Source organism: Heptranchias perlo, chromosome 6, assembly GCF_035084215.1.
Source record: "Heptranchias perlo isolate sHepPer1 chromosome 6, sHepPer1.hap1, whole genome shotgun sequence".
In the NCBI taxonomy this organism is placed as follows: domain Eukaryota; kingdom Metazoa; phylum Chordata; class Chondrichthyes; order Hexanchiformes; family Hexanchidae; genus Heptranchias; species Heptranchias perlo.
Window position 1 is genome coordinate 38,230,202 of NC_090330.1, and position 17,231 is coordinate 38,247,432.

The following is a 17,231-nucleotide window of genomic DNA, read 5'->3' on the forward strand; positions in this document are numbered from 1 at the left end:
CACGTCACACTAGAAGCGTGCGTGTGTGTTCCGGACACCATTTTGGAACTTAAGGAGGCCACATAGCGCCAATACAACGGGCGCTACAAGGCCGAATTTCTAACCCCATAAATATAAGATAGTCACTAATAAATCCAAAAGGGAATTCAGGAGAAACTTCTTTACCCAAAGAGCGGTAAGAATGTGGAACGCACTACCACAAGGAGTAGCTGAGGCAAATAGTATAGATGCGTTTAAGGAGAAGCTAGATAAGCACGAGGGAGAAAGGAATAGAAGGGTATGCTGATAGGGATAGATGAAGTAGAGAGGGACGAGGCTCGTATGGAGCATAGATGCCGGCATAAACCAGTTGGGCTGAATGGCCTGTTTCTGTGTTGTCGACTCGATGTAACTCGATGTATAGACAAGGTTGTTGATTTCTACAAAATCGAAAGAATGAAGCCAATTGAGAGAACTAAATAAAATACAATAAAATTAAAAGGGAAATGGTGCACAATGCTACATGGAAGCTATAAGAAACTACTAAACTGAAACAAACAAAAAAGTTTTAAAACCTCAAAATAATTTGGCCTGATAATAAATATTGTTTTTCAAATATTTTGTTACTCTTAATCTTGCATTGAAATATATCATGTATTTGAAGGTCATAGAACTTTCAAATAGCAAGTACTTAGTTCCATACCAAAAGTGTCTATAAAGTATGGATATTACTAACATTCTGATATTCAAATAAATATCATAAGAATTATTCAGTTTTATTCATTTTAGTGGGTACAAAAAAGCACAATTTATTACACAGTACAATATTTTGTTTTGACTATACATTGTAGACTGAGGTGTAAACTAACATTCCCCTTCAAGTAAGACAGATGCAGACTGTGGCAATTTGAATGATGCAATAATTGTAGTGAATGAAATGGAAACAGCAAACAAGAAGACAATGCGTTTTCTTCCTTACAAAAGTATTTTTTATACGTTAATAAGATGTGGCATTAAGTTTCCTCTATTGCAATGGAATCTTCCCTAAATGGTTAAAAAAAGAATTTTATTTTCCACTACTGATTTTTTTTCTCATTAACATACTTTCGTTAAAAAGCAAGCATTTTATTTTGTTCCTTTTCAAAGAAAAAACATCTTCCTTTTTTAAAGAAAAGATAACATTTGCAGTAAAATTTTCACAAATTTTACATGGTTATTATTTCCCTCTGTAGTTCGGTGGGTTTTTTTTCCAGTATAAGTGGTTCACTCCCCTTTACTCTATGGATATTTTGAAATTTAGACGCAGGCTAATATGTTCATTGACTGCTATTTTCATAATGTGTCTCAAGACAAAAGCCAAGTGGGTCTAGCAATGGGTCCTTCACATCTGAATTTCTACTAGTAATGATTTCAATTCCTTATTGGCATGTATTTCTTCAGAAGTTTTTAGTTGCTTTGTTCTGCAACCTTCACAGAATTTTCCTGATATCAAATCAGAATTGGGGTGTTTTAAACAGAGCTCATGCACACTTTTTCCTGATGGTGATCTGTTTCAAGCGAGTTCTCTCCCACCCTACTTTTTGTCTTCACATTAAGTGAGGATTCTTGCAATGTTGTCACAGTCTGTGCTGCATTACCATTAGTCATCAAGACCGTTCCGTATTTTTTTTTAAGGCACTCAAATAGTATTTGGTTTTTATGGTAGATCCGATGCTACTATAGCCAATCCTGGATTCTGTCTAATGGTAGGAACAGTGTGCACGGCCTTCGAGCAGTCTGGAGTCAATACACGGCCATTTTCTCCGACGCTTCCAGTTATGGATAATCTGGCTTTGTTTCTCATAGCTTCCGAAAAAGTCAGCTGGATTGAAAAAAAAATATTATTACTGCATGGCCTTAATCTGATAAAAGCAACAACAAAATACAATAAACACCAAAAAGTCATTCTTAGCTAAGAAATAAGCAGCAGAACACTGTAACATCCTCTTAAGTATTTTCTTTTATGGCCATAGCTCAATATGTAAGCAAGCGGTACCACTAGACATCATACCACAACACTTCATTACAAATGCACCACCCACTTTATTAGGCCCTAAATCCTACCCCTAAATTTTAACACTTTCGGTTCCATATACGTTGTAACCTTCTCTATATGTTGCTAAATTCTGGGTATTCTGCGAGGAAGTTGGATTAAAATTCTGTGTACTCTTTGCCACCTTCATTCTCTTCGCCTCTGCCCTGGACTTGTAACAGAATTCTACCAAAGCCACCAGCATTGCCAAACCAAGGCCTCCAACTAGAATATAGAAGACTCCAGCTACGTTGCTAAGGCTCAAAGCGCTCGTCTTGTCCTAAGAAGAAACAAGGCAAATCGATTAGACCTCAGTAGTGGGTAACAAAGACAGGACAATACAATAGTAACACGATGACCTATATTTAAGGCAAACAATTCCTTGAACAAACAGATTAAATAACTTGCATTTACTAAAGTGTGTATATTATTATTACATACACAACTAAATAGCTAGGAACACAATCTGATAAAAGATTTGCTGCTATTACCATGACCCAAATGAAGATAGATCATGAGATTAAATTATAAGCCATCTTTTAGCTCTTTACATGAAACTTTATCCTTTAAAATATCACACGTGAATATGAAGTGTGCATTGATAGTCAGTGGGGAATGAATAAGAATATTAATATTCAAGGATCTTTTTAAATGTAGCAGGCAGGTGACAAAAGATGTTTTCTATACAATGTGAGTATGTCTCTGAAGGATGTTGAATGATGCAGTGACATTTTGTGTTCTATGGTGTACACTGTTACTATTGTATGAGTCAGAAATAGAAAGGCAAGAATAGCTTTTTGGACAAAAGAGGTTGGTAGAACAAGGTTGGGGGAAAGAGCACAAACATGGCTAATCTGATACACTTTGTTGTCTACAAAGGTCTTTCAATGTAGCACATTAATGTAGCATAGAAATTAGTCATTTAACAGGTCTGACTGTCTCTGGGGGGAATTTTCGTCTTTACTGCCTAGGGGTAGTGTGATGCAGTGGATTGCTGGCCCGTTGTAGAACCTGCCCGATTTTCATCCCATTGATTTCACCAGATTGTCTATTATGCAGTACTGAGGAAGTGCTGCCCCTTGAATATGACATTAAACCAAGAATCCATTTTCTTTTTAGTTGAATGCTAAAGATCTATGGCAGCATTCAAAGGGAGATGTTCTGGCCAATATTTCTCCCCCAAACACAGATTAACTGGTCATTTATGTTGTTCTGTTTGTTAGATCTTGCTATGTGCAAAATGACTGCAAGATTTGCTTACATAATAACAGGCACTATACCTTCAAAGTAATTCATTGTATGTGAAGTGCTTTGGGATATTTCTGAGAGATAGGATAAGGTGTTACATAAATAAACAGACAAAAGAGGGCCAATATTTCAGTCTGTGTTTCATATAATTCATTCAACTATAAAGTTGACTGATTGTTACAAATCCTTTATTCCTGAACAGAGTTATCCTATGTGTCTTTCACTTCTTGCTTCTTAAATAGTACCAGGTTAATCCTAATGTACCAGCATGATCAGTAATGGTTATTGATAATTGCTGCATCATGCTGTGGTACTGCGTTCCAATTTTCAGCTGCACAGTGAATTTGATTTTGAGTCCTGTTTTGACTAACTATGTCTTAATTTACTAAGTGAGTTGAGATATTTTCATTATGTCATTTACACAATAATAAAATCAATGCTTTATTGCAACATACTGGTGCTGAATATAACAATATACTACATTTAACTATCATACAAATGATATATATATTAAAAGTGTGCATTTAGACTCCTAATCTGTTCTGACAAGACAACAGTAGGTCCCAAACTGCAGCGACTGACCTTACTTCCAGAGTCCTTGGCTCCACATTCACCTTTATCGTACCACCATTTGTTTTTCAGCTTGTCTAAGATGCCTTGCTCACTGAATTTCAAAACTGCAAGGTTTACGGGAACTCTTCACGTGGAAAATAACATAAATAACATTATATATGTTATTTTATGTTATTCAATTAAAGCCACACAGAATTTCTTAACAAAGTGATAAACCAAAGCCCCAGCAGGTGAATGCTGCATAGGTCCCAAGTACAGAAGCAGACATGCAACTGGGACCTGCTTTATCGCTTTAGGTAATAGGCACATACTGCTAGGAAGATATTTAAATAAAAGCAAGTGCAAATACTGTGAAGCCAGAAATATTGGCAAGAAGACTTTAAAGGCAGCTTTCAAGTTTAAAAACCTATTTAAGTGAAATAACCTGAAGGAACTATTAAATGCAAATAAATATATATATATCTATATTTATATGAGATATATATAATTTACAAAATTGTACTGCGTTGGAAAGAGGAGGCAAATATTTATGTTTTGACAGTACTTACATCATCTTGCTATTTTGTTAAAAAGAATAAAATTCCTCTCAGGATTTTTAGCTGCTGCTGTTACGCAATATTGAGAGTTACTGTAGAGCTCATTTCATACTCTAGCAGACGTACCCATTACTAGTATACTGTTACCCACTTGTGGTGACATTGAGGCTAACCTTGGAGTCACCTCCCCCGCTGCCACACTCTCCTTTGTCGTACCACCATTTGTTTTTCAATTTGTCCAAGAGTCCTTGTTCATTCAGTTTTAAAACTGCGAGGTTAACAGCATTTCTTGAAACGATAAAACATACTTGTAAGAAAGTGCACAGCTGTTAAAAATTGAGACGGACGAGGACAATAGTAATTTCTTCCGTTCCATGCTAAATAACACCTTATCATGCGCACCTTTGATTCAGCAATCATGTTTTGACAAGTCGTGCTTTACAAACTTTTCAATATAATTATGGGTCCTCTTGCTGCAAAGCCAACGGGGGTTAATTTAACTTTTAGCGATATAGAACAGGCGATATCGAATCGGCCGCCCGTTATACACCCCGTCCGATTTTTCTTTCTATTAACTTCAATGGAAGGGAAATTCGGGCGGAATCTATGACGGGTGGGATCTATAACAGACGGTCAATCCAATATCACTCATTTTACACTATTGCCAAAAGTTAAAATTACCCCCAGTATGTCCATTGAGAGGGTTGATTAGGAGTCATCAAAATATATTCAGTAAATGCTGCTACTGCATGGTAGAAAAACACATGAATATTGAAGGATAGAAACCAAACAGAAAGCGGAAGAAATTCAGTAAGTGATAGTAAATTTGAATTTTGAATTGAATAGAATCATAGAAACTTCAGCGTAAATGGAAGCCATTTGTCCCATTGTGCTTGTGGAGGTACTAGTTCCACATTGGAGCTTCCATTCTAATCCCATTTCTGCTCTTTCCCCCCCGTCCCTCAAGATTGTTCATCTTTAGGTGTTTATTTGATTCCCCTTTAAAAGTTATGATTGACAGCTCCAACAGCCACTTAGCATAATGCATTCTATAATCTAATAACTTTTTGGTTGGAAACATGTCTTCTAACCTCCGTCCCTAAGTTTATAGCAGTAATCCTAAATCTTAGGATTTTCACAATGTCCTTCTCGTGGAATTGTAATGATCTAAATTGACACTGTCCTGATTGTGATTTATCATAGTTTATTGTCCCAGTCCTATCTAGGGTTATACTCTCCAAATAAAATAACTGAAGTGATTCAGCAAAATAATTATAAATGGAAACACATTGGTGGACAACTAAAACTTTTCAAGATGCCTTGAAATGTATCCATGAAAAGAATCATCATACCCAATGAAGTAGGGCAGGGTGACATCTCTGCAACAAAACATGATGTGGCAGAAGTTTAATATACAGTGGGAAGTTCTTCATCCAAAAGCAGCATAAACTTTAATGTTTCAACATGTCGTACTGATTGGACAGCTGTTACAGCGAATCTACTGCTAGCAATACCCGATTTGTATACTTCTGAAAATAGCGTTTCATTTTGCTAGATATTCCTTTTATAATATAAAATAATGATATAATTCTCTTAATCATCAAGTTATTTTCACCCAGTCTGACTTGTTCTCACACATAAGCTCTTCCAACTCCACAGGTTCCCTAGGCAAAAAGCCCCTGTTTGTCAAGCAAGGCAGACTGGTTGCTGCACTGATGGTGAGTCTAATCTGCAGACGATCATGGACTGTGACACAAGCCATGGGATAGGATCTTGAAATGACAAATGATAAAAAATCTTATTCTTGGATATGTAGTCCTAGAGCTATGTACAGAGGCATTAAGGTCTAATGGACTAAGCCTGTTCAATGAATAGTGTACCTTTAAAATTTCTGCACTTTGGAATATACCAGCAAATGCTTCTGAAATGATTTTAAAAAGGTGCTCAAACGTTGTTATAGAAAAAGATGTCTTTTATGCTCATATTTGGCATAGCGCAGGCAGTGCCTAATATTCTTTCCAAGCTGTTGGATGTCCCTTTGAGTAATGAATTTCCTTTACAGTTTTTGAAATATGCATACCATGATATCTGCAAAAATTACATTCCGTATAACTAGAAAAATGTACAGAATAACAGATATTATTTTATGCACAGTGTTTCCTAAATAAACTGGAAACCTTAAATAAGAGTATATACCAGGCAACATAGCAGAACAGGTCTCTGGAGCTGCCAATGCTCAGTGCCAGAGAGTGGTAGGATGCAGGATGTGGCAATGATTTTCCAATATATGAATTCCTGATCTCAGCCGTGCTTTCATTGAGATGCTTCCCCATAGAGAGAGAGGGAAAATGGGAGGGTGATTCTCATCCACCATCTAGTGATCCACTGAAGATCCACATTGAATGGCAAATGGCAAAGCTCTGTTTGTCAGGCCATCTCCTTATTTAGTTCAAAAACAGAATTAACTATCACATCAATCAGGGTTGGTGGAGAATACGTTACTCCAGTGTTGCTCATTAATGTCGGCCACAAACGCAACCAATGTGTTGTTTAAGGGTCACTCTCAGAAATGCATTAGCAATAGAGTGGCAGGATGTGTCTAACTTCCATATTGCTGCGATTGGGAATTATCATATGACCCTTCCACATGTGCTAAAGGTGTTGGGATAGCTTTCTTCTTAATAGTCAAACAATATACCGCAACCAAATAGTCCACATTAGAACCCTGGAGATAACCGAACATTTCTCTTGATTGGTGCCCTTGTCTACCTCTTTCGTCACTGGCATATTGTGGCTGCAGTACAATCTACAGGATGCACTGCAGCAACTCACCAAGGTTACTTCAATACCACCTCGCTTCCCTTCGACCTCTATCATTGAGAAGGACAAGAGAAGCAATGCATTGGGAGCACCATCACTTCCAAGTTTCCCTCCAAGTCATAAACCATGCTGACTTGGACATATCACTGTTCCTTCATTGTCGCTGGGTTAATATCCTGGAATTCCCTACCTAACTCCTATGGGGGTAGCACCATCACCACTAGAACTGCAGCAGTTCAAGGAGAAGGCCCACCACCACGTTCCCAGGGATGGGCAATAAATGCGGTCTTTCCAGCATCGCCTACATCCCAAAAACAAACAAATAAAAATAATGGAGCAGCAAGTTTGGCAAAGGTGACAGGCGAGAGGGAAATGGGTTGCATTTGGCGTGTATACTAAGTTCTACTGCATTAGCCTATGGGAAAGTTCAGGCTTGTCCATTCATTGTCAGCCCAGTACAATTTAACTAGGAATTTCTAGGCTCAGGAATCAGTATGTCAAATTTGTGAGACACCCGTCTCTGTTATGGTCAGAACCTGTTCTTATCTCACCTAATACACAAAAAGACTCAAGGGGAATGGAAGTAATGACACAAAAACTGTGGCACAAAAAAGTGGTTATGTCAAACAATGCTCAAGATCTCAGGCATTTGAACATCACTAGTTATGAGAACGAAATACCTGTTAGTGACTGGAAGTTGGGGGCTTACCTTAGTAAATTCTTATGTAATTCATATGTAATTAGAAGAACACAAGGGGCGTAATTCTGTGATCTTGTCTGCCACCGGGGTCACACCAGATGGGAATGTGGGTTAAAGATACAGCTACAGCATTGTAGCCCTGATTCTCTGACCAGCATTCCCTTCGAATGCAGTTACTCGCCTGGAGCCCAGCATCACAGAATAATCTACTACCGACTGGATAAGATGATGCTTTAAAATGAAGATAAGAAAGATGCCTATGTGAGTATTTATGGTTGGTGGTGCTACAAAAAGTAATTAAAAAATGTTTCCTTACCACTGAATACTCTAAAATACTGTATTAGCCTACATTACAGCAGGGACTGCTGTATATAATAATCCATTAGCAGTATAGCACCCTGACGCATCGTGAGGTCACGATAAGGTACCATATAAATAAATGCAAGTATTTTTTTCTTTCTTTCTATTTAGTATCTTGCTAATTTTTGATTAAATTTTGCATAATGGAAAATAAAGTTTTCTGCTGTGCAGTTCTTGATACTTACATTAAAATTCACACATACTTTATTTGTTGAGTCACAAAGAGTTCTATGTTATAAAAGTACTAAAGTGGAATTGTTTTGTTCTCTCCTCCAACAGCTTTTAGTGTCACGAAGGAAAGTACAGATGATCTTTTTTTAATAGTGGAACATTCATTACCTGCATTGTCTTCAAAGATGTGAAATGAAATCATGCACATACCATAGTCACACAAGATAAAAGAAATACAAGGGACATCAGGGTAGGTGGAATACTATAACAACACAATGACATATTGTTATACTATCCCACCCACCTTAATGGGGAGTTCTTAGGCGTCGCCACTCCGTATCCTTTGGAATCCAGGTTGCCTCCTACTTTCATCGTGTCACACGGTTTCCTCTGCTCAATATATTCATTCATTGTGGACTCCAGAAGGAAAGCGAACTTGCCCTTGGATTTGCGGACCCGGGCCACACCCTCAGCTGTGGTCTTGGTGAAAACAGAAGGTTCTGCAGATTTCATGTAGGCCCACATTTTCTCATATATTGCTATTTTTGATCTCTGAAAAAGAGAAACTGGAATCAGCAACAACAACTTGCATTTATATAATGCCACTCACATAGTAAACATCCCAAAGTGCTTAGCAGAGGAGAAATGGATGCTGTGCAGTATCTGAAGAGTTCATAGTGATGACTGCAAGCATGGTCAATGAGAAAGATTTTGAAAACAGAAGCAAAATAATGCGGATGCTGGAAATCTGAAATAAAAACAGAAAATGCTGGAAAAGCTCAGCAAGTCAGGCAGCATCTGTGGAGAAAGAAACAGAGTTAATGGGCTCGATATTAGCAGGGCGGCGGGTTCTCAGTGGGGGGGTCGACTGGGCACATGGGTAACGCGCCCGGTGAAATTGGGGTGCTCCGCACGGAATCGCAGGCTAACTGGAGCCACTTACCTGTGCTTCCGGCTTTCCCGCTGGGAAGCTGTGCAGCGGGCGGACTGCGCATGCGCAGCAAGGTCTGTCAGCTGGAGGAGCCCTATTTAAAGGGGCAGTCCTCCACTGACTGAAGCTGCAGAAAATAGGAAAAATTACAGCATGGAGCAGCCCAGGGGGAAGGCTGCTCCCAGGTTTAATGATGCCTCACTCCAGGTATCATTGGATGGGGTGAGGAGGAGGGGGAGGACAGAGATCTTCCCCCCGGCGGGTGGGAGGAAGCAGCCTGTCTCTGCCACCAAGAAGGCTTGGCTCGAGGTGGCAGAGGAGGTCACCTGCACCACCAACATATCGCGCACCTACATACAGTGCAGGAGGCGCTTCAATCACCGAAGTAGGTCAGCCGAAGTGAGTACACTTACTCATTCCCCTACACTCTGTCTGCCACATCACCGCCCCCACCCCACATCTCCTTCTGCACTGCCAACACTACTCTTATCACATCACCCCTCACACCCACTCAAAGCTCATCCTCATCTTACCTGCACTTACTCACCTCGCCAGTACTCATCCCACCACTACCACTCAACCCAATCCTCATACAATCTCATGGCTCTATCTCACACTCACCCTCTCATGCATCTCTTTCATGGTCAGCCTCACTCAACCTGCCACTACCTGTGCTGCAGCCACGTGGTACATCGGGCAAAGTTGTGGAGGGATTAGTAAACAAGGCAAGGATTTTGAATTCAATGAGATAGAAATTGGACCTCGTTGCACCCATTTAAAGGTGTAAAATGGGTGCAAGGAGGGCCAATTTTGGGAACTAATGTCCTGCACTCAAAGTACACCTGAAAGATGTCAACCCGATACTGGGTTGGGCCATTTTTAAGGCATCCATGGCAGCCATCGGGCAGCCCCGATTTACACATGTAAGGCAGCCTTACTTGTGTAAATCGGGGCCCCAGTGCCTGTTTTAGGCCCCCTTGCTGAAATTGGATATCGGGCCTGCTCCACTCAGGATTCTTCACCGGCTGGGAAGCTTTTTATTTAAAAATGTCAAAAAACGTTGCTATGGCAGGCTCCCCTGACTCCACAGTAGTCCCAATCAGCCCCCTGTCCCCGTTGCTACTCCACCACCCCCCTTCTCGGGACTTATCTTTGGGCCGCTGCCTGTGAAGCAAGTGGCCCGATATTCATTTTCTTAAATGGATGGGCTGCCTGTGGAGGTGCCACAGCCCCAATTACTATTAATGAGACTCGAGGCGCAATTTTGGGCTGTTTTCGCGCCTGTGCATGAGCCCATTTCAAGCCCCAGAATGGGCCTAAAGGAATTTCCACTCCAATGTGTTGGGAATGAAGAGCCAGTGGAAGTTGGTAAGGATAGGGGAATGGGTCTGCAGGACTTTGTGTAGGATAGGAAGTGGGCAATGGAGTTTTAGACAATTGGGAGTTTATGTGGGATGGAGCTTTGGAAGTCAGAACAAGCATTTGGGCAATCAATTAAATTTAGATTTAGCTCACGTTTGGTATTTTCTCTTCGTATAAATGCTGCAGTGCAACTTTTGGTGAAACTGTTTTATTAATTTTCCTGTAAAAAAGAGCTTCCATCTCTAGAATTTCTACATTTTTACTATTGTTATAATACATTTTGGCATCACTGTGAGCTTATACCCTGAACTAGCAGCAGAGAATTCACCTCACATTTAAAAGATTCAATCACTGAACTGGATTCTTGGTTCTAATTATTTGACATCTAAAATGACTCAGTTTACAGACAAACAACTCACTGTACATGGATGCTCAATATCACTTCCATGTCAAGCTCAGAAAAGCACTGAAGGTAGCCCTGAAGACAACCATTGCCAGAATGTTTCCCACTAAAGGATACTGCACAAAAGTGAGCAGGAAAGAAAGGCAGAAAAATCAGGCAGAAGAAAAGCTACCCCAAAAAAAGGACAAACATGATATGAAACAATACGAGGCAATGGGGGTTATATTGGATAACTCCCAAAAATGGGCACTGGGATCGAGGTGTGCGATTAACCCATGCCCGTTGGTTGCAATGCAGACAGCCCACAACTTTCGTGCTGCCTGATGATTTCTATGATTGCTGCGTGCAGCCAACGCTACCAGTGCTGTTGAGTGGCTGCACGCACAGCTTAAGAACATAAGAACATAAGAACATAAGAAATAGGAGCAGGAGTAGGCCATAACGCCCCTCAAGCCTGTTCCGCAATTCAATCAGATCATGACTGATCTTCAACCTCAACTCCACTTTTCTGCCCGATCCCCATGTCCCTTGATTCCCCTGGAATCCAAAAATCTATCTATCTCAGCCTTGGATATACTCAACGACTCAGCATCCGCCGGCCTCTGGGGTAGAGAATTCCAAAGATTCACAATCTTCTGAGTGAAGAAATTTCTCCTCATCTCAGTCTTAAATGGCCGACCCCTTATCCTGCGACTATGCCCTCTAGTTCTAGACAATCCAAGCCAGGAGAAACAACCTCTCAGCATCTACCGTGTAAAGCCCCCTCTTAATCTTATATGTTTCAATGAGATCACCTCTCATTCTTCTAAACTCCAGAAAGTATAGGCCCATTCTACTCAATCTGTCCTCATAGGACAACCCTCTCATCCCAGGAATTAATCTAGTGAATCTCCATTGCACCGCTCTAAGGTAAGTATATCCTTCCTTAGATAAGGAGACCAAAACTGTACGCAGTACAATAGGTGAGGTCTCACCAAAGCCCTGTACAATTGTACTAAGACTTCCTTACTCTTGTATTCCAACCCCCTTGCAATAAAGGCCAACATGCCATTTGGACCCCTAATTGCCTGCTGTACCTGCATGCTAACTTTTTGTGTTTCTTGTACCAGGACACCCAAGTCTCTCTGGACACCAACATTTAATTATTTCTCACCATTTAAAAAAAATATTCTGTTTTTCTATTCTTCCTACCAAAGTGAATAACCTCACATTTCCCCACATTATACTCCATCTGCCACCTTCTTGACCACTCACTTAATCTGTCTATATCCAATTGCAGACTCATTGTGTCCTCCTCATTGCTTACTTTTCCACTTAGCTTTGTATGGTCAGCAAACTTGGATACTTTACACTCAGTCCCTTCATCCAAGTCATTAATATAGATTGTAAATAGCTGAGACCCAAGCACCGATTCTTGGGGTACCTCACTAGTTACGGCCTGCCAACCAGAAAATGACCCGTTTATCCCTACTCTCTGTTTTCTGTCCTAATGGTCTATCCATGCTAATATGTTACCCCCACCCCCATGAGCCCTTATCTTGAGTAACAACCTTTTATGTGGCACCTTATTGAATGCCTTTTGAAAATCCAAATATACTACACCCACTAGTTCCCCTTTATCTACCCTGCAGCAGGGGGCCCTGGTATCGGGAGTGCTCGCACCACTTAAAGGCAACCTGCACCTCTTAAAGGGGAGGTGCACTGTGGCTGCAGGAGGTGCTTTAAGTCCATTGAGAAGTGAATCCGTCCTGGACTATAGTGAAGAATGGTGATGATGGGAACTCTGGAATTTTTAATAAGCAACAACTTGGCACCTCGGAGTTTGTGGGACTCTTATAATTTCAAAATATAAGATACGGGTCTGAATGGAGACGCAGGTCTCATCCTTATGTTTAAAAACTTTTATTTTATTTTAAAATATCGAATAAAAGCTTCACAAAATTAAATCTCACATCCTCCAATCTGCATGCCAGACCTCACCAATCTGCTGATCTGAGTTTGTAACGGGCCTGCGAGAGTGCATGCACCAAGGTTCTCTGATGATGCACTAGAGGCCTTGGTGCAAGAGGTGGACAGAAGGAGGGGCATCCTATATCTGCAGGCGAGGCAAAAGGCCTTCCAGACATATGCTTCCGAGGCAGTGGGAGGCAATAGCGGCCAAGATCAATGCCAGGAGCATAGCATAACGAACATGGATGCAGTGCAGGAAGAAGTTCAATGATTTAATATGAGTTGTCAAGGTGCATGAATTCAAGTTTCAAGTGGCCTATCATACCAACTACACCACCAGCCACATCCACTGCTCCACGCACTACGTCCCCCATCACCCACCTACCAACAAACTCTTTCAATCAGTGCTCAAGTCTTCCAATCAAATGCTTCATCTCACCCTCACACATTACCACTGTTACAAGCCACACACCTGCAACTCACAGGTCACACACACTGGAAGCTATTCAACCATGATAGCCACATCATCCAAACATCTTGCAGAACATTTTTTGAGTTTTTTGAGCAGGTAACAAGGAGGTTCGATGAGGGTAACGTGTTTGATGTAGTGTATGTGAATTTTAGCAAGGCTTTTGACAAGGTCCCACATGGCAGACCGGTCAAAAAAGTAAAAGCCCATGGGATCCAAGGGAAAGTGGCTAATTGGATCCAAAATTGGCTCAGTGGCAGGAAGCAAAGGATAATGGTTGATGGGTATTTTTGCGACTGGAAGGCTGTTTCCAGTGGGGTCCTGCAAGGCTCAGTACTAGGTCCCTTGTGTTTTGTGGTATATAATTGGACTTGAATGTGGGGGGGCTTGATCAAGAAGTTTGCAGATGATACAAAAATTGGCCGTGTGGTTGATAGTGAGGACGAAAGCTGTAGACTGCAGGAAGATATCAATGGAGTGCTCAGGTGGGCAGAAAATTGGCAAATGGAATTCAATCCAGAGAAGTGTGAGGTGATGCATTTGGGGAGGGCAAATAAGGCAAGGGAATACACAATAAATGGGAGGATACTGAGAGGTGTAGAGGAAATGAGGGACCTTGGAGCGCATGTCCACAGATCCCTGAAGGTAGCACAACAGGTAGATAAAACATACAGGATAATTTCCTTTATTAGCCGAGACATAGAACATAAGAGCAGGGAGGTTATGCTTGAACTGTATAAAACATTGGTTAGGCCACAGCTTGAGTACTGCGTACAGTTCTGGAAAGATGTGATTGCACTAGAGAGGGTACAGAGGAGATTTACGAGGATGTTGCCAGGGCTGGAGAATTTTAGCTATGAGAAAAGATTGGATAGGCTGGGGTTGTTTTCCTTGGAACAAAGGAGGCTAAAGGGAGATTTAGTTGAGGTATATAAAATTATGACGGGACTAGATAGAGTGGATAGGGAGGACCTCTTTCCCTTAGCAGGGGGGGTCAGTGACCAGGGGGCATAGATTTAAAGTAATTGATAGAATGATTAGACGGGAGCTGAGGAGATTTTTTTTCACCCAGAGGGTGGTGGAACTCACTGCCAGCAAGCGTGGTAGAGGCAGAAACCCTCAACTCACTTAAAAAGTACTTGGATGTGCACTTGAAGTGCTGTAACCTACAGGGCTAGGCACCAAGTGTTGGAAAGTGGGATTAAGCTGGATAGCGCTTTTTCAGCTGGTACGGACACGATGGGCCGAATGGCCTCCTACTGTGCCCTAACTTTCTATGATTCTATGGCATTCACTGACACACGTCCTGCTTTCTTGCAGGAGAAGGTGGCGCACAACAGGAGGCAGCAAGTGGCAGTGGCTCCATGGAACATGAACCTGCGGCCCTGTCTCAGGATGACAGCATTTCTTTCCCACCCCTGCCACTCCACCAGTGCCCTTGCTGTTGCCTACCAGCTAGCCAGCCCATTCCCTGCAGAGTATTGAAACTTTATTATAGGAACATAGGAACAGGAGTAGGCCATTCAGCCCCTCAAGCCTGTTCCGCCATTCAATGAGATCATGGCTGATCTGTGACCTAACTCCATATACTCTCCTTAGCCCCATATCCCTTAACACCTTTGGTTAACAAAAATCTATTAATCTCAGATTTAAAATTAACAATTGAGCTAGCATCAACTGCCGTTTGCAGAAGAGCGTTCCAAACTGCTACCACCCTTTGCGTGTGGAAGTGTTTCCAAACTTCACTCCTGCAAGTCCTGGCTCTAATTTTTAGGCTATGTCCCCTAGTCCTAGTATTCAATATAGGAGACCTCCAAAGATAGGTACAAATGCATCAGCAGCCAGAGGCAATAATCCAACAATTAGTTTGTATGATCCCTTTAAATAGCCCTGGTTGGGGTGGGGGGGTCCCCCATGCCGTTTAAGACCTGTTACATTCTGCGATGTTAAGACAGTGTGTTGGCTGGAGCGGTGGAGTTCCAAAATAGCAGCAGTCCCTTTAAATCAGCGTTGCACACTGATATACGTCATAATCTCCCTACTCTACCTGCTGCTGGCATTCGTTAGATGCAACCACCTTTACCAAGATGACGTCCAGCGCACGTCACGCCAGAAGTGTGCGTGCGTGCATCTCGGACGCCATTTTCAGGCTTAGGTGTCTGTGTAGCGCCTACAGAGCGGGTGCTATGCTGCCCAATTTAGCCCCCAATATTTCTGAATGGACACATCCATTGCTGGATCAATGGAACCATTAACCTGCACCTCGCAACAGAAACACTGATTACTTAGGTTTTAGGAAGATCAAAAAACATGAAACGAGAAAAGATCTTTCATCCGTTCATCCTTCCAACAAATTAAGTACAATTGATCTTATCATAGCCTCTACCCCATCTATTTAATTTCTGCATCAATACTCCCTAACCTGTAATGGTAATCAAACAAATTTTCAGAATATTCATTCGTTCCCACATCTCTACTACTCAACTCGGGCCTGCTGCCCTCCACAGACAATTCCTCCCCCATCCCCAGCAACACAAGAACCAATGTGCAGCATGGAGAATTTGATCATCTCAGTCTATTATTGTAACCTTCCATTTTCTACCATTCCAGGCCAACTACATGTGTATTCCTTTGTGTTTGGTCTGACTGGATATTGATTTACTTTGTTAATATAGCACACTGAAATGGGCAATAACCTAACCCCACCAGGAACAGGGAGACTTACTCTGAAAAATTCTTTTGTAGAACCTGAATCCAGTGATCCGTAAGCAATTTCAGTTTGCTTTGAAAGGTCTTCAGCACTTTCAATAGGTGACACCATTCGCTCGACAGTCAGGAAAGCAGCAAGATTGGCCGTGTAGGAGGAAATTATAATCAGAGTGAAGAACCACCACACTCCTCCGACAATGCGTCCAGACAGTGATCTAAATATTTAAAGAAAAATACATCTTTTAAATATTATTCTGAAGCGTAAGAATGGCACATCTAATTCAGCAAATTACAGCTCTTTACATCATAGTCTGTCTCAATCAAAAATTAGAGCCTATTTTCTTTCTTTACCTTCCTACGCTGTAATTTAAACATTTCAAATTCAAATCTACGTAACAAACCTTTATTTAAAATGCTTCAGCTTTCTCAACCAGCCCAATGGCGGTAGCTTTAAGAAGATTGTTTTAATCACAAGAGCAGTGACTCATGCTGCCTGGAATATATATGGCGTCTTCTGGTGAAGTCATGTGGGGTAGGTATGGTAAAATGACACGATACCTATTTCCATTCATTCTAATGGGAAGCAGCACTCCTCCAATTACAGCTGCATAGCCTCCAGTACCTGGGCTTTTCTTCTGTTGAGCCAAGGGGACCACTCTTCCAAAAGTACAAAGTGTGACAAAGGGCAAGTGATGGGATCATGGTTTAAGTTTGCTGTGCGATTCATCAAAATACTTTGAAAACTGCAATCATTCCCAGAACTATCAACCCACTTTATAAGACACAGAAATAAGTGGAATCAAATGGACTTTTATTTATAAAAACACTTTTGGTATTTGATTTACATTTTGGAAATTTACAGACATTTCACTCGAAAACCAGATGAGTGGCAACTCTACGTATACCCTGGGCAGTCTGTACAGCAAAAGCCAAGGGACATTACAGATAG

General features: G+C 41.2%; 1 protein-coding gene across 7 annotated transcripts in view; it reads right to left on the minus strand.

Annotated features, from left to right (window-relative positions):
- Window positions 1–1,453: 1,453 nt before the first annotated feature.
- The window catches only part of LOC137322503 (glutamate receptor 4), a 165,470-nt gene continuing 149,692 nt past the window's right edge, over window positions 1,454–17,231 (minus strand). For 2 of the 7 annotated variants that reach the window (XM_067985432.1, XM_067985429.1), the window contains 5 exons: window positions 16,299–16,497; window positions 8,763–9,010; window positions 3,881–3,995; window positions 2,196–2,330; window positions 1,454–1,840 (listed from right to left, as the gene is read on the minus strand). In XM_067985432.1, coding sequence (XP_067841533.1) covers window positions 1,676–1,840; window positions 2,196–2,330; window positions 3,881–3,995; window positions 8,763–9,010; window positions 16,299–16,497 — 862 coding nt within the window. In that variant the 3' untranslated portion in view covers window positions 1,454–1,675. Of the gene's footprint in view, window positions 1,841–2,114; window positions 2,331–3,880; window positions 3,996–4,580; window positions 4,696–8,762; window positions 9,011–16,298; window positions 16,498–17,231 lie in introns of all 7 variants that reach the window. The other 5 variants (XM_067985430.1, XM_067985428.1, XM_067985427.1 and 2 more) reach the window with 4 other exon arrangements.